Source organism: Leuciscus leuciscus (genome assembly GCF_965113295.1).
Source record: "Leuciscus leuciscus genome assembly, chromosome: 4".
Lineage (NCBI taxonomy): Eukaryota > Metazoa > Chordata > Actinopteri > Cypriniformes > Leuciscidae > Leuciscus > Leuciscus leuciscus.
The window spans coordinates 44,762,204-44,783,650 of NC_138728.1; the positions used below are offsets into that span (position 1 = coordinate 44,762,204).

The window sequence follows — 21,447 nt, forward strand, 5'->3', positions numbered from 1 at the left end:
ACTTTCTAGGACCTGTATCTATGTACGTTTATTTTCAAAAACTTTCCAGGGCCTTGAAATCTTTTTTTCAGATTCACAAACTTTCAAGGATTTCAAGGACCCGTGGGAACCCTGTAAAGAATACTCCAACATCCTAAAACATAAGCAACAGAAATTCATTTAATCAAACTTAAAATGCAACACAACAGGGTAATACAGATAATACAGAATATTATATTTAAAAAAATAAATTATATAATATATTATAATACCCAGCAAACAATATGACGTTGTGACGACGTCACGTGCTGGTCATTTTTAGTCACACTTATGTTAGCATATGACGTCGTCACAACCGTCAAAGTGAAACACCAAAAGAGGTCGCTACGACGTCGCCAACCGACGTCGTGACAACGTAGCCAGTACGTTAAGTTAAACGTTATTTAATTTTGGTCGCAGATTCGTCTTTTGGATGACGTTGCTGTGACGTAGCCAGTACGTTGCGTCAACGTTATTTAATTAAGGTCGCCGATTGGTCATTTGATGACTTTTGACAGTTTTTCATATATTCATATATATATTCATTCTGCAGTGGATTTATTGACATCCATTTATACTAGCATTTACCTGCTGTCACAGCAACATCTATAATTGTGGTTCTTGTTCAGAACTTCAGAATTTAAGTTTGTTGTTTCAACTAGCATTACTGTTCAAATCTTGACATTTTACTCAAACAATTGGTAAAAACATGTTTAAATATTCACTAATGTAAACACATGTTAAAAAACATTGTAGAATAATTGAAAGAACTGAAAAGTGTTTTTGCAGATTTTATTTAACAGAATTTAACAGACACTATAGTCGCGTTTCCACCGCAGGAACTTTCCCCAGGAACTAGGAACTTTGGGGTGGTACTCGGTGTGTTTACACCGCAGGAACTAGGGTCTAAATGAAGTTCCGGGTAAAAATTCCCCCCCCAGAAAGTCCCTGCTGGCGAGGTAGTACTTTTTCAGAGTTCAGGAACTTTCGGGGTGGGACTTGTGCGCTGAACATGCTGATTGGTTGAGCTCACGTCACATTTGATTGGTTGACTCCACGCTGCATTTTATTTTAGCCGCCATTTTTAAAAATCGTGCTTCCTGGCTTCATGCAGTAAAGAGTTGTCTGGAAATTAATATGGAGTTTACAAAAAAATACGACCGCTGGACCGACGACGAGGTCCAGGCTTTAATAAGCGTATTTGCGGAAGAAGAAATCCAGCGGGAACTGGAAACGGCAATCTGCAATGAAAAGGTATACCTGGAAATATCGAGTCGGTTATACGAGCTGGGCATTGTTCACACTGGAAAACAGTGCAGAGAGAAGTTAAAAAAATTAAAACAAGACTACAAAAAAGTCAAGGATCACAACAATAGAAGCGGATCCGATCGGCGTACTAACAAGTGGTTTGACCGTCTGGACGCGTTGTTGGGACACAGGCCGGCATTTTCTGGAGCAGCGGTGACAAAAGACTCTGCAATTTCATTTTTGGAATCCATTCATGAATCTGAGGACCAGTCGGTTGAAGGTAAATTATTACACATCTACATGATATCGTCTTAAACCCGTTGCAGTGATAAAACAAACTAACTTTTTTCAACGTGTTTTTACAGATGAAATGAATGGCCCCGATGTGCAGGCAACAGAGACCAGCGTGTTTTCCCCTGCAATCACCAGTAGCCCTCATCCCATGTCTTCCGCCGAAACACACACACGACGAGGTATTAAACAACGTTGTCTGTTGATAAAAATATACTTCAAAACTAGGGGTGTAATAATATATCGTGCAACAATATATTGCAATACAAAAATGCAACAATACGAATCGTGGATAGTTCACCCAAAATAAAAATTACTGTGTGAGAAAAAATTCAGGTTTTCAGAGTTTTAGTGTCAGTACTACATTAAAATGATGTTGATATTAATGTATAATATAATGCAATGAGGGGATATTTGTGGGTCCTGATAATGTCAAACATCTATGTTACCAATGTTAAGCATATTCGTCTAAAATAATTCAGTATTTTATGCTTCAGAATCATGAATATTTTTATTCTGGTGTCTCAATTGTCCTTGGGTTACAAGCACCAAGTCCAAGCTTATTCATTTAAACCCACAATGTAATATCAAAGTTAGCATTTTAATCAACAGTACATTTTTTGTTAACCTTTTATCATATGTCTTGGGAGTATCGCAATAACACTGTATCGTGATATGTATCGAATCGTGACACGAGGGTATCGTTACACCCCTATTCAAAACTGACCTAATTGTAATCCTAATGGTTTTGGGTCATTGTGTTATTTTTATTGCAAACTTAAATGGCCCATGATAAAACATATGGAGCATGATGGCCCAACACAAGTTTCACATTTAAGATTTTGTAGTGAAAACACTTAAAATAAGTATTTTATTGTTTTCAGGGTGGGCTTGTGTATTTATTGTCATGTGTTTCTGCACTTAGGGAAGAGGAAAAGGGATTATGACTTCCTCGATGCGCTGAGGGACATGGAAGATTCTAACTGGACCGCCCTGCAGCTTGGACAAGAACAGCGTGACAAATATATGCAGCTGTTACTTGAGAGCCAAGCTGAGGAAAGAGAGATGAGGAGGCAGGAGTTGGCGTTCCTGCAGTTGGAAGCTGAAGAAAGCAGACGGCAGCAGAGGGACTTTCAGGGTCAGGGTATATTCTGGCAAACCGTTTGCCAATCACGTCTAGCAATCGGCAGAGCAAAATGTGGTACACCCCGTTTACCGACACGCGATGAATAACTCGCAAAGCACAATGTTTTTTGCTGTTTCCCCAGCACGGTATCATAGTACGGCATAAAGCAAGAGGGTTAAGAAGTAAGAGGCGGGGCACCAGTTTAAAGAAATTCAAAATAAAAGTTAACGCAAACCGGTATTAATAGTCAAGATTTAATCAAATAATGATTGTTTATAGCTGAATTATTAGAACGCAATTATATTTGGAACATTAGAATATAGCTATTAATCAAATAAAGAGTAAAACGGCATAAGATAGTGGCATGACACTTATATGGTAACGTTATATCTTAAAATGTCGAATTTCTAATATATTTAAGTGCACACCTCCATTGTGTAATATTATTGTAAAGTCCTTTAACATAGATTTAAACCTAATATTGGTTCTCAAACTGGTCACCATGCCCACTGCAGGTGATGTGTATAATAACCTTGATTATTTTCCAAAGAAGATGACTTGAGTCAATAAATATATCTCTAGCTACACTAGACAAAGGATATAGTTTTATTTTTCACTTTGTTTTGAACATGAGAGTGTAGGCTATTTACAGTTTTAATAATACATGTTTGTTGTAAATGTTATTTTATTATATGTTTTATTTGAATATTTGATTCAAAATCTGTCAGTTGCAAAGGCTGGTGTGACTGGGATTGCATGAGCAGACCAAACTTAGATTGGTCTGGGATCCCAAGACCCTTGTGTGTTAATGTGTTTGTTAAAATAAATGTAGCTCTTTTTTAATATTATTAAAATTTAAACTCTTATGATTTACTTTTATCTTTGATGTTTAGATTAAATGTGCAAATTACTACATTGGTCTATTTATTATTTATGTGAACATTTTAATTGTTAAAAAGCCTTTAGAATAGAACTAAAACATTTCTTTGTGAATATCAGCAAAATCCCTAGTGTTGAATTAACACTCTCTGTGTAGGCTACATATAGGTTAAATGGACCTAAAAAAAAAACTAATCCTGATTCACCGTGCAAAATAATTTTGAATGTTCATGTTTTTTCATTTTCTAAACTAAATGCATCGTTTTTGGGGGAAAAAGCTTGGGAATGGTTTTTGATACTAAAGAAATAATAACACTTCACTTTAGGATTTAGATAATTTTGCTTACCAACTGAGCAAGCAATGTAAAACTAACAGAACAATCACAGCAGTGTGCATAGCCTATGTCAAATTACCATATTATTAACAACAATCCTCATACTTTTGCCAATCATGTCTTCTCCATATACATTTGTAAATAAAATAAAAACCATTAGTAATTTTTAGGTTTGTGGTTGATCAATTTAACCACTTATAATAATTTTAACATTTTAATTGTTGTCGTAAGCTAGAATGGGATGTTTTTCAGACAAAAATGCTTAAGTGTAGCAGTATTGCAATAAAATCAGCTTTGCAATAGTTTGGGCACCCTTTCAATTGCATGCTTAGTCACTTAATACTATTGACTGCACCAAAAAAAATTTGATTGGCTCAATAAACTTTACACTGCAAACAGAAGTGCAACAAATCATGAAATTGTTTTATTTAAAGTAGCTAATTTAGTTGTGCTTCTCCTTGATTCTCTACTGGTAAACAACATGGGAACCTCAAAAGAACTCAACAACTTAAAAACTAGGATTATTCATCATTATGAATTAGGAGAAGGATAGACAAAGTTTTTTTAAAAAGGTTTAAGGTCTCTGTCTCGACAGTCAGAAAAATTGTTACAGAATGGAAGGCCACAGAAACCGTCCTTGTGAAATAAGATGTGAAAAAAAATAGGCAAAGGTGAAGAATTAGAATAGTCACAGACAAACCACATAGCACCTCCAAGCAGCTCCAAGAACATATTGCTGCTGATAGTTATTGTACACTAGTGCACAGCTCAATTGAAGGGTGATGTGAAAAAAGCTTATACTGTAACAAGCATGAGTTGTTTGAGTTATGCAAAGGCTCATCTTGACAAGCCAGAATGATTTAGGAACAATGTGCTGTGGACAGATAAACTAAGATTCTGGTCACAATCAGAAGCACTTTGCATGGCATAAAAAGGACACAGCATCACAGGAGAAGAACCTGCTCTTTATTGTACAAATTGTTGAACCATGCTATAGGGCTCTGTTGGCAAGCACAGGTCATGGAATCCTTGTCAAAGTTGAGGGTCGCATGGATTCCACCCAGTATCAGAAGATTCTTGAGCAATGTTAAAGAATCAGTCAAAAGGTTGAAGTTGTGCCAGGGTTGGTTCTTTCAGCAGAACAATTGATCCAAAGCATTGTTCCAAATCTACCAAGGAATTCATGCACAGACACAGATACAATGTTCTGGAATGACCATCCCAGTCCCCAGGCTAACATCATCGAAAATCGATAGAATGATCTGAAGCGGGCTGTCCACACTCGGAAACCATCAACCCTGACTGAACTGGAGACATTTTGCAAGGGAGAATCCAAAATACCTGCAACTAGAATTTGTGAACATATCAGTGGCTATAAACGTCTTCAGGCTGTTATTTCAGCAAAAGGAGGATCTACTAAATATTGATGTAATTATTCCATTTGGGTGCCCAAATTTTTGCACCTCTCTGTTTTTGTTATGATTCACATTGCATTGTTACTGTTGATTCAATAAATGTTGTTTTAGAACTGAAATGTTACTGTTTCCATATAAATTATATCCAAATGAAGTTACTGCTTCGAAAGGCCAGTTGATTATTAATTGAAATTATGATTTGTCAGGGGTGCCCAAACTTTAACATAATGCATTTATACATGTAAAAAACATAAACTTTTCTCATTGTGTTTAATACTTATGTCTGGTTGAAGTTATGCATGCTATCAAATGACAAATTTTTTAAAAGAAATCACAAATCTAAAACTTTATTATGCCACCACAGATAGGCCTACATTCATACCAAGTATATCAAGTCATCAAATTTAATTACTAAAAGACCATCAATGCAAATTAGAATAAAAATAATAATAATAAAAAAAAAACATGATGTCTGTTGGCTCATCATATTACAAACGATAGGCCACTAATCATTAAATTATATTCACTGTGTACAAACTATTGAGAATAGCCTACAACAGTTATGCAACCAAAAAAATAAGTTTAACTTCATTCAACATTGAAACAGACACAATCACTTTATGTGATTATAGCCATGAAGAGAGTAACACTAATATTTTCAATAACACAAAACAGGAAACTCCTGAATATTCAAGTAAGCTCCGCCCAGACACCGGAAAAGATTGTACCATTGGATTTTACCGGAAATTCGAAGGGGGCGCACAGTGCATATGAGTGCAGACACTACGTAAACTGTATATCCCGCGTAATTTAAATACAGTCTAGTTAGTCGGTAGCTCGTTACAATGAGTTTATTAGCTTATGAAGACGTTATAAAGAGCATGTATGAAGATGGACACACAGACACGGAAATTTCATATCGTTTATCAGAGCTTGGTATGCAGAGGGGAAATTCCGAACGAAATGTCCGGAAATTCCGTTCTGAAAAAGGCCTTAAAAGAAAATGCATCTCCGAAGACGAGTTGGAGTTGGTGGTTTCGCAAGCTGTTGTAGAGGTGAGATTTTTTTTATTGCTACTATTTGCTACAGAGAGTTGTTCAATTAAAATTGGTTATTGTAACGTTATAGAGAATGTGAACCTACGTCACATTGCGTTATTCTGGGGCGGCGCATATTGTATATAACGTTACCGGTAAACATTATTATTATTATTATTATTATTATTAAAGATTTATAAAAATATGCCTAAACATCTGAAATATTTTTTACTACTTGAAAAAGAGAAATTGAGTTTTGCAATGAATTGCTTTACATGTATGTAATCATCTTGTATCTAAGTGACTATTATTGGTTAATTTTGACTTATTTGTCTATACAGACTGGACCATATTACGGACGTAAAATGATGACAGGTTATCTTGCTGCACAAGGAGTTCGTGCATCAGAGGTTCGAGTGGGTCGGACATTAGTACAGATGCATGAACCTTATCATCAAGCTCGATGCCAGGTAGACTTGGGTGCCATAGTAAAAAAAACAATTATCATTAAAAATAATTGTCATGTGTTATCAATTTAATATATTAAACATTACATAATAATACATCAATGTCTTTTTAGTCTTTAACTTTGTCTATTTAGTCTTTAATTTTCAAAAGTAGAGATAAAATCTACATTTGAAAATGACATGGGTGCAGGATGTGTATAGAGTCGGTTTCCTGGGCAAGGTTTATTTAAGCTTGGACTAGACCTTAGATATATATTTTAGGACTTTTAAATAGTTTTTTACCAACATGCCTTACAAAAAAAAAAAACATTATTGGTGTGCATCTTGAGGCAAAACAATGAAAATAATATATTTTAAGATATGTCAGTGCAAGCTGTTTTAAGTTAAGACAGCTCAAACATGCATTTTAGTCTGGGACTTTTTTTCACCGCTAGGGGTCGCTAACCTCTTACAATAACAAAGGCGTAGTTTGATGATGCAACACTTGCTTAGAAAATTATGGATGTTGTCGTCAAATTCAAGCCGGCCAATCTAATATTGTTTATGGATGAGTAAATACATCAATATTTTTATCATGACTGTGATATGAAGCAGGAGTGATTGCTAAGAGACAGCTATCAGCTCCACACGCGACGTAAGTTCCACGGATATAAAAGGAATATGGACATTTCATTCTACCGAACTACACGCAAGTGCAGAATTACTACTCACAGGTCAGTTTATTAGACGAATGAAACTTGTGAGGTAACGCAGCGCTGTTTCACTTGGTCTAACATTACACTATCACACTAAACTGCATTTGAATGTGTTGAAATTTATGTTATTCTATGTGTTAGTTTCTCTGTAGGAGACTGGCAGTAAGCTAGATCAACATTAGAATAACATACAGATCATATTCTAACATTTTATCAATGTTGAACTATATAACATTGATTCGTTTTATATAAATGTGCTCACCTGTCTAATAAAGTACATGTAGGAGCGGTTGAAGTTAGTCTCGGACGTGGAGCTCTCGGCATCTCGAAAACGGCGCGCTGATATTGATTCTCATTTTAGTTGTCATTTTTTATCCAAAGTCTGCTTGCCATGGTCCATAATGTTTGAACGAAACAACAACCGCGTGCAGATAGACATTACGAACTACACAGTTGTCCACGTCAGTCGCCTTGGTTATTATCAGAGGGCTCTGGTTACTATGGCAGTACGAGCGGAGTACAAACGTCGGGATATTGTAAGTAATCAACTTAACAAAATATATAACATTGGCCTAGTGGTTTTGGGATATTTTACTGCAAAATTATTACATATTGTGCCTTTAAACCCTGTCCATGAAACCACCCCATAATCTCTACACCAGTGCTTCTAAAACTAGGGGCTGAATACTTTCTATATGTAACCTAATTAAATCTGTTTTGTTTCAGGGTGCACGTAATTTAAATCCTGTCCCATATAATGCTGAGTACGTGGGTCACAAACTTCATATGGACCAGAACGAGAAACTTTGCATGTTTGGTGTGACCCATGTCATAGCCATTGATGGGTTTAGTAAAAAACTTGTTGGACATTCTACCATGGCAATAAAAAACAATTTAACAATTTATGAAGAGGTGTACAAGTAAGTCTAAGATTTTCTACTCTAATCTTACCATATTTTTGCTACACTCAATAACATCAAAATTAAATTATATTTTATTTCCTAGAAATGCTGTCCTTTCCCATGGGATGTGGGATCAGGTCAGAGTGGACCATGGTAGAGAGTTTTATCTAACCCTCTTCATGCAAGACATCTTGTCAGAATACAGGCATAACCAGCAACGACTGCCTTACCTCCAGACAACATCAACTAAGGTGAGATTGAATTATTTATTATTATCATTTGTATGACATGTATACTGTTCTGAGTAAGGTATTGGTAACAGTAAGGTTTTATTTGTTAACCTTAGTGGATGCATTAGCTAACACAAGTTAAAAATGAACACTTCTACAGCATTTATTTATCATTGTTTATTGATTTCAGCATTTACTAATACATTTTAAAAATCAGAAGTTGTAATGAACTAACATGAAAGTGTATTTTGTACTTTATACTGTAATTTGAGTTGTGCTTTACATAATGGGAATGCTCTTTTACTCGACAGAACCACACCGTAGAGAGAATATGGCCTGAAGTCAATAAGCGGGTAAATTTTCCAATCAAGACTGCACTCATTCAGATGGTTGACCAGGAGGCTTTGGATATGGAGGATGTGTTGACCAGATACTGTGTATCCAATCTCACATGTGAGATCAGCCAGATTGGGGTACAGAGATTTGTTCAGGCATGGAATAGCCATAATATTCTAGGTATGTGAGATATTGCTTTGATATCACTTCTAAAATTGTGTTCTAATCTAACTGCCAATATATACACAATGTTTTGGAGAGCTAGTTCCTACAGTTTAGCTCCAACCCAAATCTAACCTCCAACCCTAAACCAGCAAATGAAGGTCTTCAGAATGACTTGACAATTAGTTACAGTAAGTGTGTGCAAGGCAGGACCTGAACTCTGCAAGACTGGTAGGATGTTCTTACAGTATTTTTATTTATTTTTACTTACAATTCAAATGTTTCTATCTATAGGCAAAGGCATTCCCAATCTGCTGGCCAGAGATGGCTGCAAGTCAAGGATTTTAGAGCAACTGCTGCCGAGGGCTTCAGAAGCTGCAGAGCTTTACAGACAGGAAATGGGAAACAGTTTGACCACTCCATCAGCATTTGGCATTGACCCATTTCAGTCTGAAGAGGACAAAATTAGGGCGGAGACAGAGTTTAATTCACTTTATTGTGACCTGGGAAATGTGTTCAACTACACTGTAAATGAGCATTACAGGTATTACCAAGACTGTTTGACTGACCTAATTAACATAACAAGAAGATGTGCATAGAACTGCTTTATCTTGTAGCACTACCTTGACTACCAAAACTGATCTTGTCATGCATTATTTTTTTTTATACTGTAGCATGAACTGTATACTATATTACGAGGGGTTAAAGTAAAAAAAAAAACCTGAGCATGAACCTTTTTGTGTGTGTGTGTTGGGGGGATTTGAAGATTGATCTTCAATGTCACCACTTATGTAAAAAAATAATTGATGACAGGCCGTCAAACTATTAGAACAATAATGCACACCTGAGGTGGTACAGAGGTCATGAAGCGGAGTGGCCGTTATCTTGGCTGTGCATTATTTGTTTAATAATTCAACGGCCTGGAGTCAATTGTTTTGCTTATACTACCGTTATATAGAATCATCGTATTTTCTGTTGTTGACTACGCAAAGTGATATGGAACAGTCCTGCCTGGAACTACTTTAGCCGTGCGTTTCCCTGAAAATAGTGCACACTTTAGAACGTTTATCAAACAATCAGATTCAAGCATTCAACGGCCCTGTAGTGTAATTTCGGCTATATGTTAATGGATCTTTTTATGAATGAAGGCCAGTACCACTGATATTAGTATAGCTACTGATGTATTGATGAAATTTTACTAAAAAAATTACTAAATTTACATTTGCTAAGCTTCAAAAAATATATTTTTTAATTTAAGTGAACTTAAAACCATCCTCACTTTAACCCCGTAATAAATGTAATTTTTACTTGTACCTTTACTGTCTGTCATATATAGAAAATGAATACGGTTAAAAAAAACACAGCTGCAAAAAATATAAATTAAATTTAGATTAATCCTTAGATGAAAAGGATTAATCGATTGCTCCTGTCTGCCGTGAGTGTTTTTGCTTCGGTGCTGTAAGCTCCGTCTTAGCCTCGTATTTCCTTGTTTTGAACCAGAATTTACTACAATTTCTAGTTGTTTATACTACTACTAAATACGGCTTGCCCAACATCGCTGGCTTCCGTTGCTACTAGCACAACACGGTAGTAATTCGCTAGCCTGCTAACGCGCCACCCGTGCGCTCAGCTATTTTTATTTATTTATTTGTCTCTCGCGCGCTCGCGCCTTTGAGTTCATAAAAGCTCAGGTGAGTAAGAATCACTCAACAAACACGGTGAGTAATGTCTTGTCCTGTTATTATCATGCGTCGCGTCTGAATGCGTTGTTGTTTTTGGAGCTCTATCGATTTGATTTATAATTCTTGATTTTTCTCGCTGCCTGCTGTGAGTGTGTTTGCTTCGGAGCTGTAAGCTCCGTCTTAGCCTCGTATTTCCTTGTTTTGAACCATCATTTACTACAATTTCTAGTTGTTTATATTACTACTAAATACAGCTTACCCAACCCTGACGCATAACACGCTAGTAATTCGCTAGCCTGTTAACGCGCCACCCTTGCGCTCAGCTATTTTTATTTATTTATTTTCTCTCGCGCCTTTGAGTTCATAAAAGCTCAGGTGAATAAGAAACACTCAACAAACACGGTGAATAATGTCTTGTCCTGTCATTATCATGCGTTGCGTCTGAATGCGTTGTTGTTTTTGGAGCTCTATCGATTTGATTTATAATTCTTGATTTTTCTCTTTAAACCCGCTTACAACGAACATTTTCTACTCTTCCTCACTGAGAAGCACTACTGCTCAAACCTCATTGTTACAACGCGGACTGTTGAGCAGACGCGTCTCAAGCCTATTAGTGATCCAACGCTGCATACTCTTAAAGGTTACGTCCGTGGATCACGGCTGAACGCGTCTTCTCCACACTCACTTATAAACAAACACTTTTTTTTCGCCTATCGTGCGTCTACTCTACACCCCTACCACTAAAAAACCTCATAGTTACAACGCGGACTGTTGAGCAGACGCGTCTCAAGCCTATTAGTGATCCAACGCTGCATACTCTTAAAGGTTACGTCCGTGGATCACGGCTGAACGCGTCTTCTCCACACTCATTTACAAACAAACTTATAATATAAATTAGTATTAATATTGATAGCATCACTGGTAGCTTCGTTGCTAACTCACTGTCCATCTGTTAAAATGGCGAATATATCAGATGTAAGTAGTCTACCGCTTGGTGCAGGTGAGGACACATTTGAGCTTCACGCACTGCAGTCTGAGCTGGAAGCTGTTGAGAAACAGATCCACAACCTTTTATTGAGACAGGCCGAGCTGAGAGACCGGTGTTTGGCTCTTGAAACATCACGCGCCGACGCACACAAATCAGTGTTTAACGTTACTAACCCGCTGACTCCGACCGCGTCTACTCCGTGCGTTCCTCAGCATCGGTCGCAATCAGCCATGGTCTCGTTCACTCCGGCTCCAACACGCCACCACGAAGCCTGGGTGGTTCCGCAGCGGAAGACGCGAGTCAGGTTTAGACCAAGACTTTCTCCGACCCTCCCGGTTTTCGAGTTATCGACACAAAACCGCTTCTCCCCTCTACGCGAAACAGAACGCGATGCTGTGATCATCGGCGATTCCATCGTTCGGCACGTACACGCTACGTTAGGTACAAGTAAGGTGCAAAGTCACTGCTTCCCTGGTGCTCGTGTTTCTGAAATCGCTGCTCGCGTTCCCGAGATCCTGAACGGTGACGAGCGCGTCGGAACTGTGGTCCTGCACGCGGGAGTGAACGACATCAGGCTGCGCCAGACGGAGATTCTGAAGAAAGACTTCAGGAATCTAATCGATACGGTACGCAGCACATCAGTGGTGGACAGTAACGAAGTAAATGTAATTCGTTACTGTACTTAAGTAGCTTTTTTGCGTATCTGTACTTTACTGAAGTATTTAAATTTGGGAAGACTTTTACTTTAACTCCACTACATTTCAAAGTCAAATATCTTACTTTTTACTCTACTACATTTTCAAAATCAGTCGTTCCTTTTTATTTATGAGTAGATAAAAACTTAACTGGTCAAACGAGCCACCTATCACAGTAGCCTACAACGTGCGCGCTTTGTTTTGAACTTGCCTTGGTGGTATCTACTAAGCGCGAACCAGAGCCGTTAAATATGAGAGTTGCGACCATAGACAGTATATAAGAGGTTGCGACACACACAAGGTTGTTCGACTTGAACCGGCGCTGCACAGACCGATCAGTTTATATGACATCAAAGTATAGAGCGAAATCGCGAGAGCGATTGAAAAGCATACAGAGCCGTCTACTCTCTAATCGCTCTTGCGGTATTTTAATGTCATTCACCGATTGGTCTGTGCAGTGTGCCGTTTCAAGTCGAACAAGCCTACTGTGATCTCGCCGCTGCGCGGTCACGTGATTCGTGTAGCTCTCAATAGTTCCAAACAATTTGTGTTGCCAATAATTTTAAGCGGGGCAGAGAGCAGCAGCTATTATTGCAGCAATTATCGGTAAATACTGACGCATAATGAACATTGCTTATTACCTTGACACTAAAATTACTTGCATATAATAGATTTTTTTTTTCTGAGGAGTAGCAGAAACACTGCATTAATACGTTTTGGTGTTTAATTTTGTAGGGAAATTGGCTGGTCCCATAATGTAGTGTGTATATATATATTCAATGGCATTGTGCAGGTTTATGTGAATGTATCATAACATGAGGATGTTTATAATTATGACCATAGACGCTTGTGAAAAATATGTACAGTAAATACTGTAAATGTATTATACCTTATGGGATCAGTCCCCTTCTGTCCAAAATTAAACACACAAAAAATGTATTCAATTCAAATATATATAACTAATTAATGTCATTTTATTAATAGATTGATGTGCCAAGAGTGACAGTCTTCACGTAGACTGAGTTAAGCAAGAGTCTTGTGACAAAAATTATAATAGGACATTATAGCATTAAAAAAATCATAGTACTTGGATACTTAAGTACATTTGAAGGCAAATACTTTTGTACTTTTACTCAAGTGAATGTTTAAAGGCAGCACTTCTACTTTTACTTGAGTAATATTTTACCTTGAGTATCTTTACTTTAACTCAAGTACATGGTATGTGTACTTCGTCCACCACTGCAGCACATCGCCTGAAACAACGATCATTGTGTCAGGACCGCTTCCCACGTACCGACTAGGGCATGAAAAGTTCAGCAGATTATTTGCGCTAAATGAATGGTTAATGTCATGGTGCAATGAGCAGAAACTGCTCTTTGTAAATAATTGGAATCTGTTTTGGGAGCGTCCTAGGCTTTTCCGTGCTGATGGCTTACACCCAAGCAGATTCGGAGCGGATCTTCTGTCAGATAACATCTCCAAAATGTTAAATACCCTTTGACTAGTAACCAAAAGTCCAAATCATAGTCTCTGCTGCACCAATTCAACTGATATAAATACTAGTGTAGAACATTGCATAGAAACCGTGTCTATTCCTCGTTTAGTGAGATCAAATAATAAATCTAATGCAGGATCTAGGAAAAATCTAATTGTTATTAAAACAGAAAATGTTGCTATTAGTAAACAAAAACTATTTCTAAAGCTAGGTCTTCTAAACATTAGATCACTCACACCTAAGGCAGTTATTGTAAATGAAATAGTCACAGATAATAGCTTCGATGTACTTTGCCTTACTGAAACCTGGCTTAAACCAAATGATTATTTCGGTATTAATGAGTCTACTCCTCCTGGATACTGTTATAAGCATGAGCCCCGTCTGATTGGCCGTGGCGGAGGTGTTGCAACCATTTATAAAGATATTCTAAATGTTACTCAGAAAACGGGTTATAAGTTTATTTCATTTGAAGTACTTGTACTAAATGTTACGCTCTTAGATGTTAGAAAAACATCCCTATTATCTCTAGCCTTGGCTACCGTATATAGACCGCCAGGGCCTTACGCTGATTTCCTAAAAGAGTTTGCAGATTTTCTCTCAGACCTATTAGTCAATGTCGATAAAGCATTAATTGTTGGAGATTTTAACATACACGTAGATAATCCAAATGATGCGTTAGGAGCTGCGTTTACAGATTTATTAAATTCATTTGGGGTCAAGCAAAACGTCACCGGACCAACTCATCGTCTTAATCATACACTCGATTTAATTATATCACACGGAACCGATCCAACCGATATAGATATCATTCCACAAAGTGATGAAGTCACTGATCACTACATGGTAACTTGCATATTACGTACTGCTGTAATATGTCATGCGGCGTCGCGTTATCAACCAGGCAGAACAATCCTCCCATCCACCATAGATAATTTCTCAAATTGCTTATCTAATCTGTCTCAGCTGCTGCCTGAACCCAAACAAACAGATGAACTAGAAGAACTAACTAGCACTATGAGCACCATTCTCTCTAGAACATTGGATGTGGTTGCACCTATTAAATTAAAAAAGGTCAGAGAGAAAAATAAAGCACCATGGTATAATAATACTACGCATGTTTTAAAGAGAGAAACCCGTATTTTTGAGCGTAAATGGAAACAAACTAATTTAGAGGTCTTTAGAATCGCGTGGAAAGACAGTATGTCACGTTATAAAAAGGCCCTAAAAGCTGCCAGGGCTGAGCACCTCCGCAAACTAATAGAAAACAACCAAAACAATCCAAGGTTTCTATTTAACACCGTGGCTAGACTAACAAATAAACAGACGTCACCCGAACAAAATATCCCGTTACAGTTCAGTAGTAATGATTTCATGAACTTCTTCACTGAGAAAATAGAAAGCATCAGAACCACAATTATAAACGTTCAATCTTCAATCGCGCCTTACAATTCAGCTTCAATTATCACCCCGAAAGAACAATTACAGTGCTTTACAACTATAGAACAAAAAGAGTTAAATAAACTTATCACTTCATCTAAAACAACAACATGTTTATTAGATCCTATACCAACTAAACTACTGAAAGAAGTGTTATCTGTAGTGGAAGAGCCTCTCCTCAATATTATTAACTCGTCTTTATCTTTAGGTCATGTTCCAAGAACATTTAAACTGGCAGTTATAAAACCTCTCATTAAGAAACCACAATTAGATCATAATAATCTAGCAAATTATAGACCCATTTCAAATCTTCCATTTATGTCTAAAATATTAGAAAAAGTGGTGTCCGCTCAACTGGGCTCTTTCTTGCAACAAAATGATATCTATGAAAAGTTTCAGTCTGGATTCAGACCGCATCATAGCACTGAAACTGCGCTCGTTAAAATCACAAATGATTTACTTTTAGCTTCTGACCAAGGCTGTATCTCAATACTAGTTTTACTTGATCTTAGTGCTGCGTTCGATACTATAGATCACACAATACTCTTAGATCGACTACAAAATTATACTGGTGTTCAAGGACAAGCACTAAGCTGGTTCAAATCATACCTATCTGACCGCTACCATTTTGTCTATTTAAATGGAGAAAAATCGATCATAACTCCAGTAAACTATGGAGTGCCGCAGGGATCTGTATTAGGCCCTCTGTTATTTTCAATATATATGATGCCACTTGGAAATATTATAAGGAAACATGGAATTAGTTTCCATTGTTATGCTGATGACACTCAAATATATATTTCATCACGGCCGGATGAAAACGCTACATTTTCCAAATTGACAGAGTGTGTTAAAGATATAAAAGATTGGATGACGCGTAATTTTCTTTTATTAAATCCAGACAAGACAGAGGTAATACTTATCGGTTCAAAAAACCGCCCACAAAACCTCGCACAATACAACTTTAACATCATAGGATGTCCTGTTACTTTATCCTCTACAGTAAAAGACCTGGGTGTTATACTCGATTGCAACCTGTCTTTTGAAAATCATATTTCTTATGTTACAAAAACAGCCTTTTTCCACCTTAGAAACATTGCTAAGCTACGTAATATGCTATCAGTTTCTGATGCAGAAAAGTTAGTTCATGCATTCATGACCTCAAGACTGGATTACTGTAATGCTTTATTAGCTGGTTGTCCTGCATCCTCAATAAACAAGCTACAGTTAGTCCAAAATGCCGCCGCTAGAGTTCTTACGAGATCAAGAAAATATGATCATATAACACCGATTTTATCATCACTGCATTGGTTACCTATAAAGTTCCGTATTAATTACAAGGTATTGCTACTGACTTATAAAGCCCTAAACGGCTTAGCTCCAGTCTATTTAACGGATCTTCTATCGCCCTATAATCCATCGCGCTCTTTGAGATCACTAAATTCAAGGCTTTTGGTCATACCTAGGATATCCAGAACCACCAAAGGAGGGAGAGCATTTTCACATTTGGCTCCAAAACTCTGGAATAGTCTTCCTGATACTGTTCGTTGCTCAGACTCGCTCTCCCAGTTTAAAACTAGATTAAAGTCGCATCTCTTCAGCCAGGCATACATATAATCCTACAGTTCAAACTACAATCCGGCCTCTATCCAATGCCAGAGGAGAACTGGCCCCCGACTGAGCCTGGGTTCTCCCAAGGTTTTTTTTCTCCATTAAGGCACCTGATGGAGTTTTAGGACACCATTAGGTCACTTGATGGAGTTTTTCGGTTCCTTGCCACTGTTGCCTTTGGCTTGCTCAGTTGGGGATATTTTGGGGATATCTAATTTAACTTTATCAATCAATAAATTCCTCTTGAAACAAACTTTGTTGTATTATTTTAATTTAATACTGTGAAGCTGCTTTGATGCAATCTGTATTGTGAAAAGCGCTATACAAATAAACTTGACTTGACTTGACTTGACTAGATGAAATGGACAGTTTGGCTTAAATCTGTTATTGGTCGTTCAAGCACAATACTGCCGCGCGTGTCTTTCTGTGCGTCGTGTGTGTGTCAGGACAATCACAGCGCATGTTCTCTTTTGTCTTATCGCTCATTACTGACTTCCTGTTATTGTATGTGCATTCCTGTTAGACGTGATTACAATGGGTGTGGGTACCTGAGACTTTAGCTGCTGGCAGCTGGTGAATGAGATGTTTTATTATTCTATATTGTTTCCATTTTTAGTAAGCTACACAGAATGTTCTACATTTAATATTCAGAAGTTACCTATCAGAAGATTTTCACAAGTGTCGGTCCCCATAGGAAATTACGCCCGTGGGGACATCCTCCCCAAGCTTCATGAACTTGCGCTCCACGCTTTAACAGACAACGCTAACGTGCGTGTCAGGACCTCCCCTGCTCTGCTTGTAAAGTATTAGTTTGAGCTGCGTCCCTCTCATATGATTGGTATGTGAAATTAATTGACTTGAAAATATTAAACAACATGCAAGTCTCCCAAATGTTTTATTAAAAACAAATTCCTCACGGCCGCACACCGGAGATCCGGCACGGTGCCGGAATACTTTAGTTATATTAACTGAAAAAATGAACTAAAAATAACGCTTCTGGTGGCATTCAAACATGCGCTACAATATTAAGAGACCACAATTATATTCTGAGTTATAATGAAACATTTGAACAGCAACTGAACATTTGAAACAACTACCACAGCAGGAATTTTAATCTGAACTGAATTGCTCTTCTAAGGCCCTGATAACATTTAGCACTTCCGAAAGGCCAGCTACAGCAACCAGGGATTCTTCTGTGATTGCAGACCGACATTTAACACACCCTTGACCCTCCTGCAGTATAACGTCGACACATTGTCAACAGCCAATTAAACTGCGACAGCAGCGTGCCAGCACAGGGTTGTCCATCACTCCTGTAACAGACATTATACATACATAATTAAGAATCAGATTTTAAAATACCATTTGCAATAAAAGAAAACTTACAGGACATTATTACACAGCTCTTTGTGACATTTGATGCTGATGGTTATTTGTGACATTCAGCAGTCAGATATCTTTTAATATACAACACTATGGGGCGGTTTCCCGGACAGGGTTTAAGTAGTCCCAGACTATAATGTATGCTCAGAACTGTCTAAACTGAAAACAGCTTGCACTGACATATCTTCGAGCCATTGTTTTTTCTCAATATACACAACCTGTTATGTTTTTTTGTAAGGTAAGTTTGTAAAACCTCTTTAAATGCCCTAAAAATACAAATGCAAAGTCCTGGCTTAATCTAAGCCCTTTCTGGGAAACCACTGTGATAGCAATTTTATGATATTCATTGATCTTTAGTAAAATATAGATGATTCAAAGAATGTCACATATGAGTCTCTCACTTGTAGTGAGAGAAGATTCTGTTTATGAAATTTATGTATGTTTATACATCTGAAGTGAAGGAGCGAGACACTGGGAACGGCTGGGCAGAGGTCAGAGGTCATCTAGTTTGTGGGTGGGCTTAAGGGTCAGCTAGCCATAAATTGAAGCTAGCAGTAATGGGTCCTGGCCTGTGGAAAACTACTAGGAAGAGCAACTGAAGCTAACCTTGAAATGGGTATAAAATGTGCACAGCCCTCCCCATCTGGGTCTCACTCACTTCACAGGGCACTTCTGTGTGGTGACGGGGAACTTCTTGCAAGAATAAATCATTTTAAAAATTACAATTTGATTCAGAGTGTCTCTTACGCAGTGATGATGTTTAAGGAGAAAAATTGCCACAACACCACACCTAAGTGTCAGACTAATGATCCAGGTAACTGACATCAGTGCTACTATAAATCACTTGTTGGGATCCTGATCATCCATTTTGGGTTTATTTTGTAATAATGACCAGATGACAACACTGTCCCTTACATACTGCCCATATAGATTATAGGCATTATGTGTATGAATGAGTGGGTGAAAGTGAGGCAAAATGTAAAACGCTTTGGTGGCCATTAGTCTGTGAAAGCGCTATATAAATACAGTCCATTTACCATTTATAGTTAATATTAGGGCTGTAACGTCCCAGTCGATGATCCGATTAATTGGTCGATACGGTCTGGTTCGACCAAAATTCTGATTGGTCGATTTTTTGCCGCGCTCATTTCATCAGTTTTGCCGCGCTCATTTCATCAGTGTGGAAAAAAGTGTGGAATGGAGACTGATTGTACTCTCTGTGAGTGAGTAGCCATTTGCTTATTTAATTGTTTTTACATTATTTCGTTTTGGACATTAATCAAATGTTATAATTTTGCACATTTATTTAAAGTATTATTGGATTTGGGCACTTTATTTTTATTTGTTGTAGCCTAACGCGCAATTGCGCTGTGCACACTGTTTGTTTTAGTTTTGAGCCTATGCTTTATTTATTTTTTGCACTTTATTTCGTTTTGGACATTAATAACATTTTATAATTTTGCACATTTATTCATTTTAAACACTTGTGGATTTGGGCATTTGATTTATTTATTTTTGTATTTGTTCTGAGTGCAGCTACCTTGTTGTTGTATTCACTTTATTTGGTTTTGTTTAAAATTTGGATGATTATGTCATGATTCTGCCATCTAGTTCTTGTTTATCTTTAGTCTTGAGGCAGGATCATGACAGATCCATGTTTCATGTGCAAACACATGGCCTTTTGTTGGGCCATGTGCTTGTGTTGTCTCGTCATTTAGCCCCACCCTCCTTGTTATCCTCGTTTAGTCATTATTGCTTCCCGCTATCATCTGTTCCCCTCATTAGTTTCTCCCTATTTAATCCCCCGCAATTGCGCTGTGCCCACTGTTTGTGTTAGTTTTGAGCCTAAGATGCTTTATTTTTCAGTTACGCACTTTATTTGGTTTCTGCTCTTGTTTGTTTAATAAATATTAAAAAAATTATTAAAGTGGACGTGCCTTTTGTGTTTATTAAGAGTAAAAGCTTTAAGTCTATTCGTGTCTCAGCCGCGAAGCTGAGCTCTTATGTTCAGCCTCGCTCTGTGCGAGCTGCGCAGAGCGGCTGAAATGATAGTGTCTGACAGTTATAATTATAACATATGACAAAAATAATTTTCTAAATTATGTTGCACATTCCTCAAAAGTTCTTGTGATATCACTAGTTGACAACATAGTACTGTTTTCAGAAATCACAGGCTATGATATTGCACAGGTGCATGTAATGCACCGCTGTCAGAGACGTCACTCATTTCAGTGCAAAATAATTAGGTCAAAAACGATTTAATATACTGCAAATAGCCTATTAGTTTGTTTATTTATAAATAATTTAGGCAGACAACAAGGCTAACAAGTACTGAGCACAGTGCGCATCTAATTAATGTAACATACTTTATTTTTTTCTCCACAACGTCATTTTTAGTCGAAAATTTCAGGACTTCAGTCGACCAAGATTTTCTTTGGTTGATTACAGCCCTAGTTAATATTATATGAAAGTGCTTACCCAAGGACCAAAGAATGGTTGCTCTTTTAATCTACAAACATGTGATGTCTGGGTGATTACTTGCCTCTGCATACGTTGCACTTAAATGAGGTCCTCAGAATTTCGCTTTGATGCTCTGTTAGACCCTTACTGTGTTTGCACAGCTCCCTGAGCTTGGCTGACACAGCTGGTAACCCTTCTGACGCAAGAAGGACCTCCTCAATCTTGTCTCTTAGTTCAGATAGCTCGGATCCCTCATGTCGAGAAGCTTGCCTTTAACAAATGAAAGACAATCAACAGAAGAATCTCAAACCACATTTAGACATTGTTTTAACAACATTTGAGTTCCAATTCCTATCAACTGACAGTGATGAGTTTGCCGAAAAGTATCTAAATTGTAAAATAATTTGTATAGAGATTGTGCAAGAAATAACAGACTTGGCACATTCGGATGGGTTTAAAATGAGAAACTATGTATGTAAAACAAATTTCTCTAACCACGTTAATTAGTTTACTAATTCATATATATTTTATTTCATTTCATTTTCATTTTATTGT

General features: G+C 37.4%; 1 protein-coding gene and 1 long non-coding RNA gene across 2 annotated transcripts; both read left to right on the top strand.

Moving 5' to 3' along the window:
- The first annotated feature begins 1,300 nt into the window (after positions 1-1,300).
- On the top strand, positions 1,301-2,551 carry LOC309496188. Its single transcript, XR_014205045.1, has 3 exons — positions 1,301-1,546; positions 1,632-1,739; positions 2,483-2,551. It is a non-coding gene; the product is annotated as an uncharacterized lncRNA (long non-coding RNA).
- A 4,208-nt stretch (positions 2,552-6,759) lies between these two features.
- LOC309496102 (uncharacterized protein) lies at positions 6,760-10,522 on the top strand. Its single transcript, XM_082166088.1, has 5 exons — positions 6,760-6,819; positions 8,238-8,431; positions 8,517-8,664; positions 8,955-9,159; positions 9,436-10,522. The coding sequence occupies exons 1-5, from the start codon at positions 6,787-6,789 to the stop codon at positions 9,738-9,740; spliced, it is 885 nt and encodes a 294-aa protein (XP_082022214.1). The 5' UTR covers positions 6,760-6,786; the 3' UTR covers positions 9,741-10,522.
- The last annotated feature ends 10,925 nt before the right edge of the window (positions 10,523-21,447 follow it).